At 36.4% G+C, this 20,059-nt stretch overlaps 2 protein-coding genes across 2 annotated transcripts; both read right to left on the bottom strand.

Annotated features, from left to right (window-relative positions):
• Positions 1-999: 999 nt before the first annotated feature.
• LOC140156876 (lens fiber membrane intrinsic protein-like) lies at positions 1,000-5,630 on the bottom strand. Its single transcript, XM_072179888.1, has 3 exons — positions 5,324-5,630; positions 2,790-2,939; positions 1,000-2,039 (listed from the first exon to the last, which is right to left on the bottom strand). The coding sequence occupies exons 1-3, from the start codon at positions 5,538-5,540 to the stop codon at positions 1,876-1,878; spliced, it is 531 nt and encodes a 176-aa protein (XP_072035989.1). The 5' UTR covers positions 5,541-5,630; the 3' UTR covers positions 1,000-1,875.
• Positions 5,631-6,055: 425 nt separating this feature from the next.
• Positions 6,056-13,992, bottom strand: LOC140156875 (monocarboxylate transporter 12-like). Its single transcript, XM_072179886.1, has 4 exons — positions 13,811-13,992; positions 11,768-11,907; positions 9,864-10,691; positions 6,056-9,127 (listed from the first exon to the last, which is right to left on the bottom strand). The coding sequence occupies exons 2-4, from the start codon at positions 11,838-11,840 to the stop codon at positions 8,952-8,954; spliced, it is 1,077 nt and encodes a 358-aa protein (XP_072035987.1). The 5' UTR covers positions 11,841-11,907; positions 13,811-13,992; the 3' UTR covers positions 6,056-8,951.
• Positions 13,993-20,059: the final 6,067 nt, after the last annotated feature.

Here is a 20,059-nt window from a genome sequence, read left to right as displayed (position 1 = left end):
GGTACTTAACAGGTAGCCAGTGAAGTTAGTGAAGCACATGAGTGATGTGATCATAGGAGCGAGCAAGTCTAATAAAATCTAATATGGCATTGTTTCCTAATTTCATATTATTTACGAAATCTGTCAGGGTAAATCACTGATAATCCATTTAATGTACCTTCTATATCATATTCGACAGGATGCTATATCAAATTCGACAGGATGACAAATCGGTTGAATGAAACTTTTGGTTGTTAGGCCCACTTGTATTTCCGTAATGAAAGTAAATCATGCACGTTCACACAATAACCTTCGTTTATTCTTTTTATAAGCATCGGTACTTCTTTCTGACGCTCTTTTCTCACATAATATATAGGACCTTATACATACACACCTACTATACTGCACACAAGAAGTATCCGAACACTTAAAACAAAAGCAATAGCTTAAGGGTAGAGTATGGAAGTGAACATGGACCTTTTCCGACTTCATTATTTCTAAACTTTAAGTCCAAAGTATATCACACTTTTAGGAATGTAAACAAGTCGAGGAAGCCTATGGTAACGCCAGATTTAAACAAAAAAAATCAGTTTTTGAAAAAATCTCAAAAATACACTTTTTTTGCCCAAAATTTCATGTGACAACATACAAAAAAAAAATCAGGTAGGAGTAAAAACAATTCAGTAAGCTTTTCATAAAGTAGACACGTGAAATTAGGGAAACTTTTTAATTTTTTGGAAATTGGTCTCGTTTTTCGAAATATTGAAGAAAAAAAAAAAACAAGTGAAAAAAGCAATTTTGTCACCATATTCAGCTTTGTTTGAAACAAATATTTTGAAAAAAATTAAAACCTTCCCTGGACTTTGATGTGCTCTAAAAGATAGTGCAAAAGTTTACCTTTTGCTTGCATATTTTACGAGGTATCTTGTCACAAAACTCGTGCAATGTTGTCAAAAGTGACTTTTTAGAGTTGGAAATAGTGAAATAATGATTTTTAAATCAAGACAAAATTTGAGTTGTATTTACTATTTGATCAATTTCAAGTTAACGAATACAACTTAATGTTCATAAATATTAATAAATCTCAAATTCGGCGTGGACGAATGTGTCTTCCCTTATTCTGCCCTTAAAAGACACTAAACCTAATTTACCAAATGAAGTAATCAATAGATTGGAAATTTTGATACCTCATTATACCAAGTTTACCAATTTGAATAAAAAGAAAGCATTTCAAAAGTGACAAAATTTACATAGACTTTTATAAAACACGCTAATTATGAGTACGGCGAGTGAGTGTTGATCTGTCACGCTATATTGAGCTAGCCCGTTATAATAGCCAGCAGGAATCACCCTGAAGGAGGAAATAGACCAAATTTGTCACTTTTGAAATGTTCTCTTTTTCCATTCAATTCGGTATAACTTGGTAAAATAAAGTCGCATCGTATCAAATGAGGTATCACAATGACGAATCTAATGATTACTTTATTGGGTACTTTAGATTGAGTGTATTTCAGATATTGCTTTTAAGTGTTCGGATACTTTTTGTGTGCAGTATGTTATACCATTACTTGTAAAAATGTTCAACCGTGGACGATGAACACCCCCTTTCAATCATTTAATATTTCAACAATATTATTCGCTTCGCGTTAGGGTTACACTTTGAAGCTAATCCTTCAAGTTTCAAATATTTTATGCTATAATTAAAGACCGAATTAAAAAGACTAGTTTGCGTCTGACGTCAAGGTAAAAGCGCGACGTGATTGGTTGCTGACCTGCGCAGTTCGGCATTTTTAGTCTGCCTGACAGAACGTCATACGCAAACTAGTCTTTTTAATTCGGTCTTCAATTATAGATATGTGCTTTCGCGGTGGTGATCCCTGTCCGGATTGGTTGAAGCTAACCCTTTCTCAGACCAACTATGAAGAAAATAACAGCAAGAGCATAAAATCCAACAGCAACCCAAGCAAGGGCAAACGACCATGAAAAGTTGTATTCATTCCCAAAGTCGTTGTTGTTCACAAATGCCAGATATGTGAATATCCCGCATGCTAAAGTGATTCCTGGAACAGAGGAGATACAACAAAATATAATCGTGCATAGTATCCAACAAGAGCTATTCGTCATCTATGGACATCATTGGATTAAGTTATATCAAGGAATTTAATTTTTAAATCTATATACAAGCTATAATAGTGACCGTCCATAACGAAACGCTCGTAAAGTTGGCCCGGTCAATTTTGTTTAATTTCGTGTTTAGAAAATATATATCATAAGCTTTAAAATGATATATCATTTGACTTCAAACGACCCAGAAGCGTAGTTATGGTTCCCGGTTATGGTTTGTTGAACTTTGCTCCTTCAGCAAAAGGGTACCTTATTTCGACGCTACATATGCCTTTTTTTCACATTGCTGGTAATAAATATCATTGGCGGTCACTTCAAATCATCCCCAAATCAACGAGGTTCAGGAATGTCCTCTCATTGTTAATTGTTGGTTAACCCACCACTTGAACAGGATTAGCCAAAGCAAACAAAGACTATATGAGCTAGAGCTATTTACGAATTCTATACATAGGTAGAAGCTTATTATCCTCTTCAACAATAGGATTGGTTTAAAAGGTGTTTGACTGACACTAGCAAAATGAGAAAAATGTAGCACCAACTTGAGGTACCTATGAATACGACCTTTATGCACATTGTGCACTGCAACTCAGAATACAATTTGCCGAATTTACGAGCGGTTTGTGGTGGACGGTCACAATTGTTATACATGTAGCATACATAAGTTTCCATCACGCAATAATATTTACCTTGCAGAGCAGTTATTCCAGTTGCACCCTGTGTGCACACGTAGACATACTTTTTATCGAGATATGCCTTCACTTCAAATGTCACTGCAAACACTGCTAGGATGATGGACACTAGTACCAGGCCTTTGACTGCAGGTAGCGTTGACAAGTCTATAAAAGTAGAAAAATTAGTATATAACTGCAATTAAAGTATAACTAAAATACGTTGTGTGCCTTTATGTTACTAAAAATTGTGAACAAGAAATGCACGAGCACCCCTGCACACCCAACACGCCGCATATCCCGTACATACCCTGCATCCACCCCTACACCAAAACCCCCTCACCCACATCCCCACATATTCAGCCAATTCCCACACATTAACACGCCAATTTTTATCATGTTAACGGTCCAAGAGCAGAAGAGTTTAGATTTATCAAAAGCATTCGATAATCATCATATTATTATATAAATTGGAATATTGTGGATTCAGTGGAGTAGTGCTATAGACTGGTAAAAAATTATTTAAAAAATAGGAAACAATGGTTCCTACCAGTTCCGCAAGGATCAATATTATGTCCGCAATCTGTTTTTAAATTTATATTCTTTCCTGATAAAGCAGTCATATAATTCACACCCAAAAATTTAAACTAAAAGCGATATCATTAACAACGAAGGGAGTAACTGGGTTAAAGCAAATCCTCAATGAATGCTGGCAAAACACACTATATGATATTATTAGTAGGGATGACCAATGAACCATCAACTTGATTAGAACACTCCCATAGACATGCAGGGAGCTCAACTGTGCACTGCTTGCACATATATTTCTAAATTGATCTCATTCTTTTATTTTTCAATATTTTTCTGTAAAATATGGGGAAGTTACTGCCAATTTTATTTTGTAACTATCTTGCAAATTACAGCAACATAACTTATTTTGTTTTTCTGTAAGTGCGAGTCAAAATTGGTCCATCGCCACAGTGCGCTTAATTGCCAGTGGCTGAGTTGAGCACTGCTCAAGAATGGCACAAAATATTCAAATCAGTAAGATCAGGTGAAAAACGTGGCCTACTGAGCTGTAATTTGGCAGAGTTGCCAGTAATACCTCTATCATACCCTCTGTAAAAGGTTAAAAATTGAACAAGTAGATCTCGAGTTACAAATTAAATCACCAGCTTCCCTTTGGAATTTTTATATTCCTTTCAAATCATGTTAAGAAGACACCTTTCTGAACATAAATGTGAAGTTTCGTGCTCATTCGATGTATTGTTCACCTGATCTTAACCCTAAACGTTTTCTTATATTTAGGCCTATAACATCTACAACTTGCTGCTGGCTATACCTTGTTTAGGACTTTCAAAAGAAGTACCTGAATGTGCAACCATAACTGTTTCAAAATAGCCCGCGATAGTCATGCAGGTAACTCCGAGGTCAAGCATTGAATTGGTTTGAACAAAGATACTCATAATGTATTGAGTGCTACTTTGGTTTGAATGAGGAATACTACAGGAATACACATGAGCATGATGAGGATAATCTCTATTGTTGTGAATGAGTCAATGACCTTCAAAACTTAAGATTTTGTTTACATACACCTACTAATTGGTCATATTAAACCCAATAACATTGAAATTCTTGGTTGTGAAAAAAAAGTTCACCTACTTAGTGCAATTTTGATTTTGTGCCATATCGGCTATCTTGGATGATTTTTGGCAAATGTCCTCTAAATGCATGATTTCAATGCCTTGGTTTGAAAAAATAAGTTATGCCAGTGACTAGTTAAGTGCCATTTCATAAGTAACCCCTTTGATACTTTCACAATATGCTTGTTTCATGTTTGCAAATATGTTAAAATAAAGAAATATATAAAGGTAAATATATGCTTATGCCAATTTTGCTCCCAACTGCTATTTTTGGACCTTGTCATTTTATTTCGTTCCAATGACCGGTCAGAATGGGAAACTTTGATAATTCATAATTCGAAAAGTTTTTGACCGATTTTGACCATTTAACCACCAAAATACTTCTGTTGATTAGTTCTACTCAGAAAACAATCTTTTGTAGCAATATGGTCAACATGAACTTTTGATGGTTATCCCTATTATTAGGCACTCAGAACGGAAGCTTTATAAGCACTCAGAACGAAACATGTAGGCTACATATTATCAACAGATATAGAGCATAAAGAATAGATCAGATATCAAAATAATGATTGAAAACATTGTAGACATTATAAATTGTAATAATTATAAAAAAGATGATTTGTATGTAAACACACAAAATATTGCACGAGACAAGCTAGACTCCAAAACTTAAAATATCGTAAAAACCAAATGTTTCGGAGTTACAAATTATTGATAAAACCTCGACATGGAAACATCATACAGACTATCACCGTTAGATACTATACGAAAAATAATACAGGTCCATGCTAATGGTTAATGGTAGTCTCTTGAACCGAATGTAAAATTGTCAAAATCAGAAAAACATTTGCTATATGTAATGGACTTTTTGAGCAATTTATATCAAAATACAAAACTTATATAGAATACCTGATTTCCATGACGCGCAAGCTCCGTCATCAAAAAAAGTTACACAGAATTTCCACACTCCAGCATGTGCACCTATAGTTGCATCTCCGATCTGAATCCAATAATTTGTACTGACGCATACCACATTTAACACTGTTGCCAACAGTGCAGTGATTATCGGAGCAATACACCAGAAACCCTCCATGGTGACGAACAGTAGAATAAAGTGCAAGTTCATTTTTTACATTGAATCAAGAAGCATATATTAGAAACTAATATAAAAACAAGAATTGTGTTTAAAAAGAAAACGCGGGTATTATGAAAATCGGACCTCTTCCCATATCCATATCCCGTCATATTCGGTTGGAATCCCTTAGTAGCCTTTGAGCACTATTGGGCTTTGCATGGCTTCATCCGAATTTGATAAATAAATAAATAAATAAATAAATAAATAAATAAATAAATAAATAAATGAATAAATGAATAAATGAATAAATGAATAAATGAATAAATAAATAAATAAATAAATAAATAAATAAATAAATAAATAAATAAATAAATAAATAAACAAATAAACAAATAAATAAATAAATAAATAAATAAATAAATAAATAAATAAATAAATAAATAAATAAAGATATGCCAGTACCACGAAGTCAGACTTTAGTATTATCACGATATCAACATTCCTGTTACAGACTGTATTATAATAATGTAGTAAATATACTTTTATTATTTTCATGATTCGTTGTGTCCGTTTACATGCACACATCATGTATTGCAATTCAAAGTTCTTGATTGTTATCAGTCGAATCAATACATATACATCCTTCCTTACACATCCCCATATGCAGTTACCATAGGGTATTAATAAAGGGCACTAAATTTAATGCCCACCTGACCCATGGGCGCCGCAGTGATCAGTAGATGTGATACAATGCTAAGAGATAGGAATTTTTCAGACAAATATCATCAAAATTGCTGAAATTAATAGGCACCTTAATTATACATTGGGGGATTCTGTTTTTTAGTATGTTTTCAAGAACTAAATTTTGAAAATTTTGGTCGACGGAAAAAAAAGTTATCGATGGAAACTCTTACAATAATACTACAAAGTTGCAAAAAAATGAAAAAAATTGCTAGAAAATGCATCCCGCGTTTCCAATTGAAATACACAGGAAGACCACCCGCTGTGTCAAAGGTCACTTTTCCAGACATCCTGTCTAGACGCTGTAATGGCAGTGCCCAGCTGGTCACGTGGGCATTAAATTAAGTGCCTTTATTTAAATGCCCTAAGACCGACTGATATGCCCATTATCACCCCATCTGTCCCACACGCACAAACACTTTCAGTCCTTTCATACGTAGCGTAAAACGGAATAACTTTGTCATGAAAGAAGCTGCTTCCACCATTTTATTACGTTCTTCAGGAAACAGGTATCCATCTAATCTGTTTCCACTTACATGACAGATGTGTTATTTCATAAACCAGACTACAGGAAGTCGACAGAAGAATATATTACGTTTTTGGGAAAGCTGTGCACTTTAGCATACTACGAATCTCCTTCGTGTTAGCTCGATAATTGGTGGCACATTGAGTACACAGAACAAATACGCCTTGCTCGCAAGTACCTTTCCTTGAAGGTTTATAGACTATAATCATTAAATAGCCCACAACAACACTAAATTCATAAAATCTGCTCCGAAACCATGTTTACATTCTGTTATAAAATACTAAATAATCCTGAAAGTCTCCATGCAATAAATATAGCTCACTCCTTCACATCCACATTAAGCAACATTTTTTTAAATGTTGCAACGGAATGATATAACATCTGAGAATTCCCAAAATAATAATAGACCTGGCTGACTTTGTTATTGGGATTACATGACAGGGGATTTGATCTTTCATGAAATCCAACTTTACATATACACACAGTTAAAGCAATAATGTGTGATTTGCATAGAGAATAGATTCCTACTTAAATGTTTGTTTTCACTGATTACATTATCCCTTTTAATTTCGAGCCAAACAAATGAGGTATAACGAAGAAAATCATTTGCGATTTCATGCCAGCGCCTACAATGCGTGTACTACGCTCGCCGATCGTAACATGCAATACTACACGGAGCATCGCGCTCGTTGTGTGTACACATTAGCTGACATCCACGGGAGATGTTAGCAAGCAGTAGATCGATGAACTCTGAATAAATCCGGGTCGACCGGGTTTTAATATAAAAAGCTAAATTTTACTGTTATTAAAGCACTTCAGGCTTAGTCTTTTAAGTGGTATTTTAGTACACCACTGGGCATTATAATTATGCAAAAAGTAGAAATCCGAGTACAATTGAGGGCGTCGCTGTGAAGCAAATCACACATTATGGCTTGTACACGCTCGCTATGAATTGAGCAATGAAATTTTTGCTAAAGCTCACTACCATTCGCAAGATGCTGTGAACTACTTTTTTTTGCTGCGTCGACCAACAATACATCGTACACCCTTAAATAGTGGGGTTTATTGTGTATTCTGCAGTTAACGTGGGTAAAAAATAGTACACTGTACGTATGTATTATTTCAAGTACACAGCATTTATGACCTGCTACCATGAAATGAGCATAAAGTCGCAACAACTTCTGGTCGCAAGTTGGTAGTTTCGAGACGCCCTGACTACTACGTTGGTGTTCTTTGTTTCTTACGCACCTGTTCAAGCCAGTAGTATGTCTGTGAATGGACCATTCTCGAAGGATATACTACTGGCTTGTACAGGTGCGCGGCAGACAAAGAACGTCAACTCAGTCAGCCAGGATGTCTCGAAACTACCAACTTGCGACTATACGTTCATTTCATGGTAGTGGGTCACATATAAATTCAAACATGCATATAACATACACGGATACTGTTCAATAAAACATCTCGATTACAGTCAATAATGCACACGACTTCAGAGATTGAAATTCAGTTAGAGAGAAAACGATAGGAATTTTTGTTTTTACTATCCTCTACCGTGTGATAGACGACAGGCAGGTCTAATATTTTGAGTAGTGGACGATAAAAGTATCTTTTAAAGTAAACTATTTTTAAAGCAAAAACTAAGTTAGCGTACTGCTAGCGCGTGCGTGTATTCCGCACTAGCCTACGCATACAACGCGATACATACGCGAGCTTCTACAAGCGTGTTACGCGTTATCAACACTCATGATGACGTGAGGTCGTCTACGGCCTGATAGACGACACCAGAAATCATGCGATTGTCCAATCAGATTATGTGTCTACGAACTGACCACTCCCACTGACTAAGAATGAGCAATATTCAGTATACAGTGTATTTCAAGGCTGTATAACAAGCCCAATTAAATAACCATTTCCAGTCTAACTTATGTTTCACTTTTTTGCATCGCCTGGACTGCTCGAATATACGGTGAAATAACCTTTCGGTTTTCACCTAGCAATATACAGGACGACAAATCGAGTTTAATATACATGTAATCTGGATAGCATCAGCTTTTGTACTTCACACCTACATGTATATTGTATATTCACATACTATTAAGGCTTCTCTCAGGTTAGCCCACGTATGCAGAAACTTCTGCTAACTACATTCTTCCAATATCAGATACCTCCTGACAGACCCTTTGTTTTCAAATGTTTCATTTCAGCCTTTCGATTTCTGACTCGCTTGCAGTGGATGTTTTTTCGAGGTCATATAGACAGTGTTCTCTTTTTAAGAACAATTCCAGACAAACTAAAGCACCACCGGTAGCTTGAAATCCTGCCAGCACGAAGAAAGCCAAATCGAAGTTGCCCGTTTTGTCATAAATAAAACCTGAAAGATATTAAGAAATAGATGATTAATAAGTCATTCATCAAATGTTTTTGCAAAATAAGATGTCTTTTATCACTGATGTGGGTTTCCCTCAAGAGTAATCTACTTCTCTTTGATATTTTATTACTGAGTAAACAATACAATACAATTTATACAAGAATACTCGCGCTCATCTCACACTCAAATACATCAACACCCCCATACCAAGGGTTACAGGTCGTTTTATTCCGAAGGGTCGTTACTCCGACGATTACTCCGAATGCGATATTCCGAAGGGTCAATACTCCGAAAGCTTGTCACTCCGAAGGGGTGAAGTCATTACTCCGAATTTACAGTAAGTTTTGTTATTTCGAAGGGTTATTACTCCCAATTGACAGTACGGCTCGTTATTTTGAAGGGTTATTATTTCGAATTTACGGTCAGGATCATTATTCCGAAGGGCCGTTATTCCAACTATTCGGAGTCTTGTCTCTTCGGAATAACGAGCCTTATTTGAAATCGAATTAATAACCCTCGGAATAACGAACCATAGGAATAAAGAAATTTCGGAACAACGGTCCTTCAGAATAATGACACGACCCCGTATCAACACCACATCCCCGCTACACAAAAACACTCCATCCCTACACGCATACGCGACTGCAACCTCTCACCCCATACCCCATACACACCCCCACACACCCCTGTAAATAACATGATAACACAACACCATATCAGGTTTAAAATCATGACATACCTGTCAACGGTCCACCACACAGTATTCCCACACCCCTCATCATGTAGTGTAGTCCAACCGCGCTGGCAAAGTCCGACTTGTTGTCTGGAAACTTCTCTTCTATAAGAGCGGTGTATATAGGGGTTGTTGTACCTGCAAATATTCCCGTCAGAAAAGTAAGACCACCCCACCACCAATATGATATTTCAAAAAAGTCAAATGGATACATTGTTAGGGTAACAGAGGCGATGAGTGCTGAGATAGCTATAAGGCGACGTGCCGACAGTATTTTGTCTAGTAAAGGTCCAAATACTAGTCTTCCGAATAAAGATCCAGCACCACCTATAGCAGACACGATAGAAGCAATCTTATAGCTTACTCCATTAGATGTTAAGAATGTGAAGAGGAAGAAAAACCATCCATACAACGCAAGATCTAGCAGAGTAAATGTAATCAATTCAATAACAAATGAAGGATGACGCTTGAGGGTTGCAAATCCAAACATTTCCCAGATGTTTTTGCAACTCACGGAACAACGTTTTTCATTGACTTCAGAATGTTGTTCTTCATCTTCCAGGTTTTCAACTGGGTCGATGTTTTCCTTATCTTTGTTTCCCTCTTTCATTAGAAACCCTGCGAAGCCAGAATTCAAACACAACGCTCCAAATATTAGCAGACCGCCTCTCCATCCATACATGTGATTCAGACCTTCAATAAGTGGAGGCAACAAAAACAATCCTAACGAGCCTCCTGCAGACGCGAATCCGTTTGCCTTATTGAAATTATCTTTGTTAAAATATTTTCTTATAATAACTATTTTTGATATCATGGGTAAACCTCGACCAACACCTGAAAATAACAAACACAATAGCAATAGTGATGGTTATATTGAAATTGCATTATTTGTTGCTAAATGTGAATGAGAAGGAGTGGACTTTCCGGTTTGTTGTTACTACATGTATTTAAAATTCCTATTCAGCGATTTGCTCGTCGGAGGATCATAGATGTGTTAACATAGCCTGTTTGTTTGGTTAAGCCGATAGTATTAAAGACAAAATAAGACATTTTACATGAATTTGCAATTTCTCTACTAGTAGAGAATTTGCAACATGTTCAGTAAGCCAAAAAATTAAGGTACCAGTTGTGTTCACCCCTGTATATCCTAAATAAAGAAAAATGTGTCAAAATTAAAACAAGCAGCCAATACCTGTACTCTTTAGCTCTGACTTTGAGAATTAAAGAAACGGTGGTCTAAAACCTAATAAAGAAACGAAATCAAAAGTTGCACTTTTGTGTTCTAATCTGTGAAAGCACGACGCTAGTTTTTAATGTTTAATCCATGGAAGCACAACGCTGGTTCGCCTGTTCGTGAACACATTGTGTGCAAATCAATAGGGCAATCAATAGAGCAAACTGCAACTTTTAAATCGGCATCTTCCTTGTGTTTTTGGATCATCATATCTTTATTTCTTGAACAATTTCAACAAATGAGGTTCTAAATTCGAGCTAAAAGATGCAGCTATTGGCTGCTGGTTCCAATTATCACTGATTATGACATATCTGTCTTTGTTTATGATATAAAAGGGGCGAACATAACTGGTACTTTAATTTTTATGGCTTACTGTATTTGAATGGGGCTTTAACTTTGTCAATACTTCGTTTTTTACCCAATGATTCATTTGAAAATATACAATTGTAATGACTCCTCCTTCACTTTTAGGAAATTTATGTTTCATTTTTTTACACTTTCGCTGGGATCACTGAATAAGCCTTTAAGCCAAGTTCAGTCAAACCTTTCCATAGGGTATAGACCAATGTAAGCTCTTCGATTCATACTACCAGAACTTAAAAGGTACATGCTATTTTACAATCAAATTTAGTAGAATTTTTATCCACAGAATAACATTTTTGCAATGAAAACTTACCAAGTACAGTCATACTAAAATGAACAAGTATAGGGTGCGATACTGATGATGCTATTATCAAGCCAAGTGCCATTAAAATCCACCGAGGACGGTCACAATTCTATCGCTGGTAGCATGTGCACAAGCTTTCCATATTGGACCTAAAATGCAAAACATGAATAAATAATAGGCAGGCTACTTTCAATAAGTGATCAAACGAAAGTTACGTGAAAGCGCCTACACGAGCGAGAGGTACCTTTTATTCTGATACAACCCAAAGGTGTGCTTGAGTTGTCGCATGTACACAAAAGCACACTTACCGTCGATATACAACTATTTACCACCCATCTTAATTTAGGCGCCTCATTTACATAAATTCAATAGAGTTGCTGATCTATTACCCGTAACAACGTGTCATTGCTGCCAGATATAATAGGTCTATCTACATGATTTATGTCACTTTCTATAATTAACTTCTTCGCCTTCGCAGTATTATGTTGTTATCATGGTTATTATATAGGCCTATTCAATAATGTCAAATAGTTTTCTTAATATCACGATTATCCATTTTAAAAGCCAGGGGCAAGTAAAGGAGTGACTGAGGGGTCGAGGGGTGAAAAGATGAGAAGCGGGTAGGTGATCAAGATTGGAGGGGAGGGGAGGAAAAGAAAGGAAGAGGGAGAAGGGGAGAGGGGAGAAGGAGAGTGAGGGAGATACAGGTCCCTAAAGTGTAGGTATAAGAAAGAATAAGTGCAGAGCAAGGAATAGAAAGGAATGAATAAAGAAAATAATAATAACATTTATAGAAACTAAACATATGACAGCACTAGACAGTCATTCAATGATGCCCAAAAATTTATGCGTTACGTAATTAAAACACCAAGTCAGATGTATTTCACACCTGTCAAACACAAGTCACCCAATTTTAATAACTGGCCGTTGTATGTACACTCTCATGAATATTGATTGACAACATTTTCCAATAATGTCAGCACTCAAATCGGACACAATAGAACAATAAATCCTGCAGTGCATTGCTTACACGGGTGATATGCATTGAACCGGAAATTATACAATAAATATTTATTGTGATGTGTTGTCTATCAAATGTGGGTGTGGGCAAATCTTTATGTTGTAATTGTTATGTAACCATGAGGCAAATTTATTTTTTGTGATTTTTTGTGAAGAGTGCTGGCAATTTAGTTGTAATTATTGTATGAAGCAGCTATATAATTATCGTGTAAAAGTAACCTAGGTATATTAGCTGCCGTTTGTTAATTAAGGTGACGTCACATTTTATTTTTACCGGGAGGGTGAGAGTTAATTATAAACAGGTCACGCTATTGTTCGACCTAAGATACATATTTCGTCATTTTGTTTTGTTTGTTAAGGTTTCCATCGGATAGTCTGTGGCCTAGTCTAAGAGCATCTTTGACCATGCGCAAAGAATAATTGACGTACATAACTTACTATAATTCACCAGAATCTGTCTGTGTGTTTGTCTGTATGTCCGTCTATTTTCTCGGAGACTAAGGGCCGCACGTTCATCAAACTTGGTGGGTGGGTGCATCTTGACCCCAGACAAAATAAGTTTGTATTGGTTAGTGGGTCAAGGTCACCCGAGGTCATACAGGGGTCATCAGAAATCAAATTAGCAAAAACTATCCTTTGGTATCAAAGTTGGTGGGTACTGTCAACATTTAGAGCCAAAATTTTGGAAGATCATTTAGGGGCCATCGGAGGTCAAATTACTAAAAACTGTCGTATGTGCATGAAACGTGGTGGGTATATTCAACATTTAGAGCCAAATTTTTGGAAGGTAATTTTGGGGTCATCCGGGGTCACCAAGGGGTCATCTGAGGTCAAATTGCTAAAAACTGTCGTATGAGGATAAAACTTGGTGGGTACAATCAACATTTAGGGTTAAATTTTTGAACGGTCATTTTGGGGTCATCCGAGGTCACCCAGGGGACATCTGAGGTCAAATTACTAAAAGACTGTCATATGGGCATATACACCCCACTTACAAACAAAAGCAAAACAGATATTAAGAAGAAGATTTACCTAAAAGTGTTGCCATTGCTGCAGCGATGCTACAAGTTAGTCCTGCTTCCATGGCACTCATTCCTAGTTGGTCAATAAGCCTCGGTATATTGATCTCTAATGCTTTTAGGGAGCCATATTGAAAGAAATTTAGCAGGACGATTGACATTAGAATCAGCCATTTTCGTGCCATTGTTTGGCTATTAATCTGGTGAGCAAAGACAGAGAAGTATGACGATATTACATATTTGTGGGCTACTATGCAATCCCACATGCGCATACAAAACCCATATATGTATATATATACCACCACCCCACCAACACACCCCACAGGCCCACATCTATCCAGGGGCGTAACCAGTTTTTTTTGGTCAGGGGGGCAAAATAAAATTTCGGGGGAACAGACGAAAATTAACAGTTGCATCATACAATACATGGACGATGTGCGCGCTAAATTTGGTATTTTACACTATTTCTTGTCCACTATCAGGATTGAAATGGGCTTTATATTTACAATGTGCGAGCGTAGCATTTTACACTATTTTGGCCCATGATCGGGCTGAATTTCGGTAGAAAAGGGCTCCTTGCCCCTGTTCTTTTCTTTTGCCCTTCTGATTTATTTTTTGTCAGAGGGGCACTTTTTTCTTTCATCTTTGGTCGGGGGGGCACTCTGCCCCACCTGCCCCACCGCTGGTTACGCTACTGCATCTATCATCCATCATAATCACCTGAATGAAACGAAGCACCTTTGATCAAACAATTTCCACTGAGACATTCCTAAAAACATACACATTGAAACAATAATAAAAAAAGAATAAAACAATAAGGTGCCATTAAAACATCCAACATCCCATACACATTATAATAACGGTAAATAACCACCTCAATCAAAATAAGTATCTTAAATACACATTACACAATTTTCACAAAAATATCGCTTTTTTAAATGAATATATTTGAAAATAATTTGAATATGAAAATAAACCCAGCAAAACAAATAGGCGGGCGCAAAAGCAACGAAATGCTTGGCAATAATTGTTGCAGCCCATATACATTCACATTCACAGAAGTTGCTATTAAACAAAACACACAACATACCAATTCCACAAGGCTCACGTCACATACATTATTACAATCAGTAAGTATCTTAAATCAAACAATTTCAACCGAGACATGCCTATTCCCTTAAACATATACATTGAAACATTAAAGGGGCATTTCGTGATCAACAAGACCCGGGAAATATATACAGTGTGCGGTGTAAACATTATGCTGCCCCACTTTTCTAAAAAAAGTTTATTTTTATACCACTGGAAACCTCTGGCTACATAATGTCTATGTACAAAAAAAAGTACACCACACCAGAACGAAATTACAACACACCCTCTGGAACAGTGTAATACACAAATCATTCTCAACTAGCAAACGCAAAATCAGAATTAAGTGAAATTTTGGGAATAAGCTTTTTTGTGGACATCTGCCGAAAAATGTCATAAAAAAGCGCTCTAGGATCACGAAATACTCCTTTAAACAAAACGTTTTATATTAGTTTGATTATTATATTAGGTGACATTTCCATTTCGCACACACATTTATCATAATCAACTCAAAATAGTACCTAACAAGCGATATGCCTTAAAATAATTATACACATTGAAATTTTAACAAACTTACAGCGAAATGAATTCAGCCCTCGCAATTAAATTTTGCTTTCTCTTCAAACGTCAGTGCAACATAAGTAAACAGCGATTTCACAGACTTTTATCTATAACTGATACTTCCCCGGGTATTTCCCCAATGTGTTCCTTCAGTGTATCAGCATTGCGATTACACGTATGGAATCTCCCTGCTATTTCGTAACATTTTCACGTACACTCCCTTTAGAGGTGAAATGTTGTGTCTCAAAATTTATCACCCTATCCTAGGGAATCTTAATATTATGTGTAACTAGTCATTGTAATAAGTTATTGTTATTATTATAATATATGCTCAGTAATCAGTGGTCAGTGATCAGCAATCAGTGATCAGTCTTTTACACCTGCCAATTAAGTTGTACCTTAGCTCTGTCCACATACTTAAAAAATTTCAGAATTGTACATTGTCATGACCATATTTGGAATCAACATGAAAAATGCATTAACATGTACAAACAAGCCAAGTATTATTTCAGAGGCTCTTGTTTTAGCTCTTGATATTTTGAGAAAATATCTCAAAACTTGGGCTTTTTATGTTGAATGCTATCACACAGCATTAATACCAAATGCTCTATATCCACAGTATCCAGTCCAGGGTATTTCCGTGTTTTCAGTAAGTTAAATGACAGCGCATGGTAGCAGCATAATGTTTACACCGCACACTGTATAATTTTCCGGGTCCTATTTTTACTATGTATACAAAGAATGAATGTAACTTTAATTTGTGTGGAACGGTTTAAGTGCCATACAGATATCGATCACTGTGGATAATAATTATCGAGTAATAGTTGACATTATTGTCAACATGGTCAATGTTATCTTTTATGTTGTTGTTAACTCTCTCCATGCGGGCATCGACTGCAGACGACAAGTTTCAAATATTTTTTTAAATTCAAACATGTCAGAATTGCACATGATCATATTTGGAATCAGCATGAAAAATGCATTAAAATGAGTACAAACAAGCCTAGTATTGGTTCGGTGGTTCTTAAGATAGCTCTTGATATTTTGAGAAAATATTTCAAAACTTGGAATTTTGTTGTTGAAGCCTATGGCCAGCAATAGCATGCAGAGCATTAAGGGGTTGAGCAATTAAAGTACCAATCTCCGAAAAGTTTTTCGAAAAATTCATTGATTTCTCAAAAAGTAAAAATCTCAGTTTAATAAATAACGGTTAAAATGAAAGCCATTATCGGGGGCGTAATTATCGTATCATTATAATAGGTCTGGCACCAATTTGTTTCAGTGACCCAAGTTCATAGTCAAATATGCTGACGTTTTTTTACAAATCGCCTGGAATTGCATATTTAGGTTTCAGCGATTGCTGAAAAAAGAGGAGTATGTTTCTGAAAAGCGTTTCCGCTTGAAATGTAGATGCCTATTGTGGAGCTTTACGTCCGTGATATTAATTTATACGCTCTTTCATCGACAATTTGCAACGTCATTTGCACACCATACGGGTCGCCTGCTTGAATCCCGATAAGTAGGTAGTAAAGGCCGATTCTGGGACATTTCCCCCCACCCCCCCTAAACGGGATTTTCCTGTAAAAAACATGCACGTACTTCCAGACAACCAAACGAAGTTTTCATGCTCATTTCCCCCACCCCAACTAAACGGTATTTTTTCTGTCAGAAACAGTGGGGGTGGAATGTCCCATAAATTTTCGAACGACCATTTTTCATGCGCGTCGAAGACCCCCGCCAAAAACGGGATTTTCCCGTCAGAAGCACGTACATATTCCCCACCCCCCATTTTATGGCCAGCCCAGCCTGGGAAAAATATTGGTTTAAAAAAAAATGAACGAAAAATGGAAAAATTAACAACGTTGGCCGGGGTCGCAAATCTCAAATCCGAAGCGACGAGAAATGAGCTCGCAAATTTTTCGGCTCATTTTCGTCGACAACTGGGCGTAGATTTTCAAGGATCCAAGAATTTTGCGCAGGCTCTTTGACGAGACCGAACTCGATGACGGAATGTCATCGGCTGCGTACGGAGGTCACGAAAACATCGTGAAACTCTGCAAAGACTAGGGCGTCACTGATTTTGACGACGCGATGGTACGGGCTGCTCCAAGAAGGCTACGAAAACATCGTAAAGCTCTGCAAAGACTGGGGTGCCACTGATTTTGACGAGGCGATGTTAAGGCCACGGGAAGCGGCCAAGAAAACATCGTGAAACTCTGCGAAGACTGGGGTGCCACTGATGTTGACAAAGCGATGACATGGGCCGCTCGAGAAGGGTACGAAAACATCGTGAAAGTCTGCGAAGACTGGGATGCCACTGATTTTGACGAAGCGATGACATTGGCCGCTGGAGGAGGGCACGAAGACATCGTGAAACTCTGCAAAGACTGGGGTGCCACTGATTTTGACTGGGAGCTAATAACATTTTGCGAGAGTTTTCAAAGAATTCAGAGAATGCGGACCCACTTATTTTGAATGGGTGACGAGCCCAAGCTAAATTGATTCAGAATCAATCAACGATCCCAAAATAACTTTCAAATCTTTGTTCTATAAGTGGTCACGAACTCTACAGGCTGGTCTTCTACTACTATGTGTTCCTTCAGTGTATCAGCATTGCGATTACACGTATGGAATCTCCCTGCTATTTCGTAACATTTTCACGCAGACTCCCTTTAGAGGTGAAATGTTGTGTCTCATAATTTATCACCCTATCCTAGGGAATCTTAATATTGTGTGTAACTAGTCATTGTAATAAGTTATTGTTATTATCTTAATATATGCTACTTTAATAATAATAATAATTATAATTATAATAATAATAATAATAATAATAATAATAATAATAATAATAATAATAATAATAATAATAATAATAATAATAATAATAATAATGATACTACTACTACTACTACTAATAATAATAAATTCTACTATGATATTACTTTAACTTGACCTTATGGTAACAGTCTATAACTTAATTCCCTTATTACACCACAGGTCATCACTGTTAGTTCAGTTGTGGTACTACACCTAAGGTATAAAAGACTGTTCACTGATTACAGTGGTCAGTGACTGGACAATCAGTAATCAGTGGTCAGTGATCAGCAATCAGTGATCAGTTTTTTACACCTGCCAGTTAAGTTGTACCTTAAGGGATCCAAAATGAGCGTTTATTGCGTTTCGACAGTATTTTTTATGGGACATGAGAACACCTCAGACCTATCGAATTGCATTCTGAATACGAAGCATGTCTTTCTGATATCAAATAATTTTCATTTTTTAAAATCACAATATAATACAAATTTTATGACAAATTATAAAAATTTGATATTTTTCAAATTTTTGATATATAACAGTCCTCGAAGTAAATTATATAAATCAAATGATATATTCTTAAAGTGTATGTAGCAGGGAGGAAAAGCCGCCTCATTTGAAAATTTTGACCTTTCATATTGAAGATATGGATTTTTTTCCCCAAAAGACCTATTTTTTTTGTGTGTTTTGGGAAAAAAATATCCATATCTTCAATACGGAAGGTCAAAATTTTCAATTGATCGTCGGCTTTAAATCCCACCTACATACACTTTAAGTATAAATCATCAGATTTATAAAGTTTACTTCAACTACTGTTAAATATCAAAAATATCAATTTTTAATGATTTGCCATAAAATGTGTATTAAATTGCGAATTTCAAAAAATCTAAATTATTTGATATCAGAATGACATTCTTCGTATTCAGAATGCAATTCGATATGTCTGATGTGCTCTAATGTCCCAAAATAAATACCCCAGCCCTTAACTCTTTCCACATACTTTCAGAATTGTACATTGTCATGGCCATATTTGGAATCAACATGAAAAATGCATTAACATATACAAACAAGCCAAGTATTATTTCAGAGGCTCTTGTTTTTAGTTCTTGATATTTTGAGAAAATATCTCAAAACTTGGGCTTTTTATGTTGAATGCTATCACACAAAGCATTAATACACTGTACATAATGCTCTAAACTAAAACAATTCATACAGGACTTACTTCTAAATTTATGTTCAATAAATATTTTCATTGGCCATAGACTGACACATGCATGCACCGTAATGTCTACCCAGAATTCATTGCTGCAAATTATTTTTGAATGGTAAGGGTATGGAAGTTGTTGCGTAAGCCTACCCATAATGCAATGTGAAGTGGTTGTTTACCCATAATGCAATTTGTAAAGTTGCTCCAATCGGGCTGTAACTCGGGATAATGATCCCCGACACTCTGGGAGTCATCTGAGGTAAAAGGTCAGGTCAAATTTAAAGTTGCTCCGATCGAACTGTAACTCGGTGAAAATGATCCCTACCAAACTGCAAAGGTCATCCGAGGTCAAATGTTAGGTCAAATGTGAAGCTCCTACAATCGGGCTGTAACTCGGGGAAAATTCGCGGAGACTAAAACCGCAAAGGTCATCCGAAGTCAAAGGTCAGGTCAAATTTGAAGTTGCTCCGATCGGCCTTTAACTCAGGGGAAATGATCCCTGACACTTGGGGAAACATCAAAGGTCATCTGAGGTCAAAGATCAGGTCAAATTAAAAGCTACTCCGATTGGGTTGCAACTTGCGGAAAATA

Source organism: Amphiura filiformis, chromosome 7 (assembly GCF_039555335.1).
Source record: "Amphiura filiformis chromosome 7, Afil_fr2py, whole genome shotgun sequence".
Taxonomy (NCBI): Eukaryota; Metazoa; Echinodermata; class Ophiuroidea; order Amphilepidida; family Amphiuridae; genus Amphiura; species Amphiura filiformis.
The sequence above is the reverse complement of the archived record's forward strand: the minus strand, read 5'-3'. Positions and strand labels throughout refer to the sequence as shown.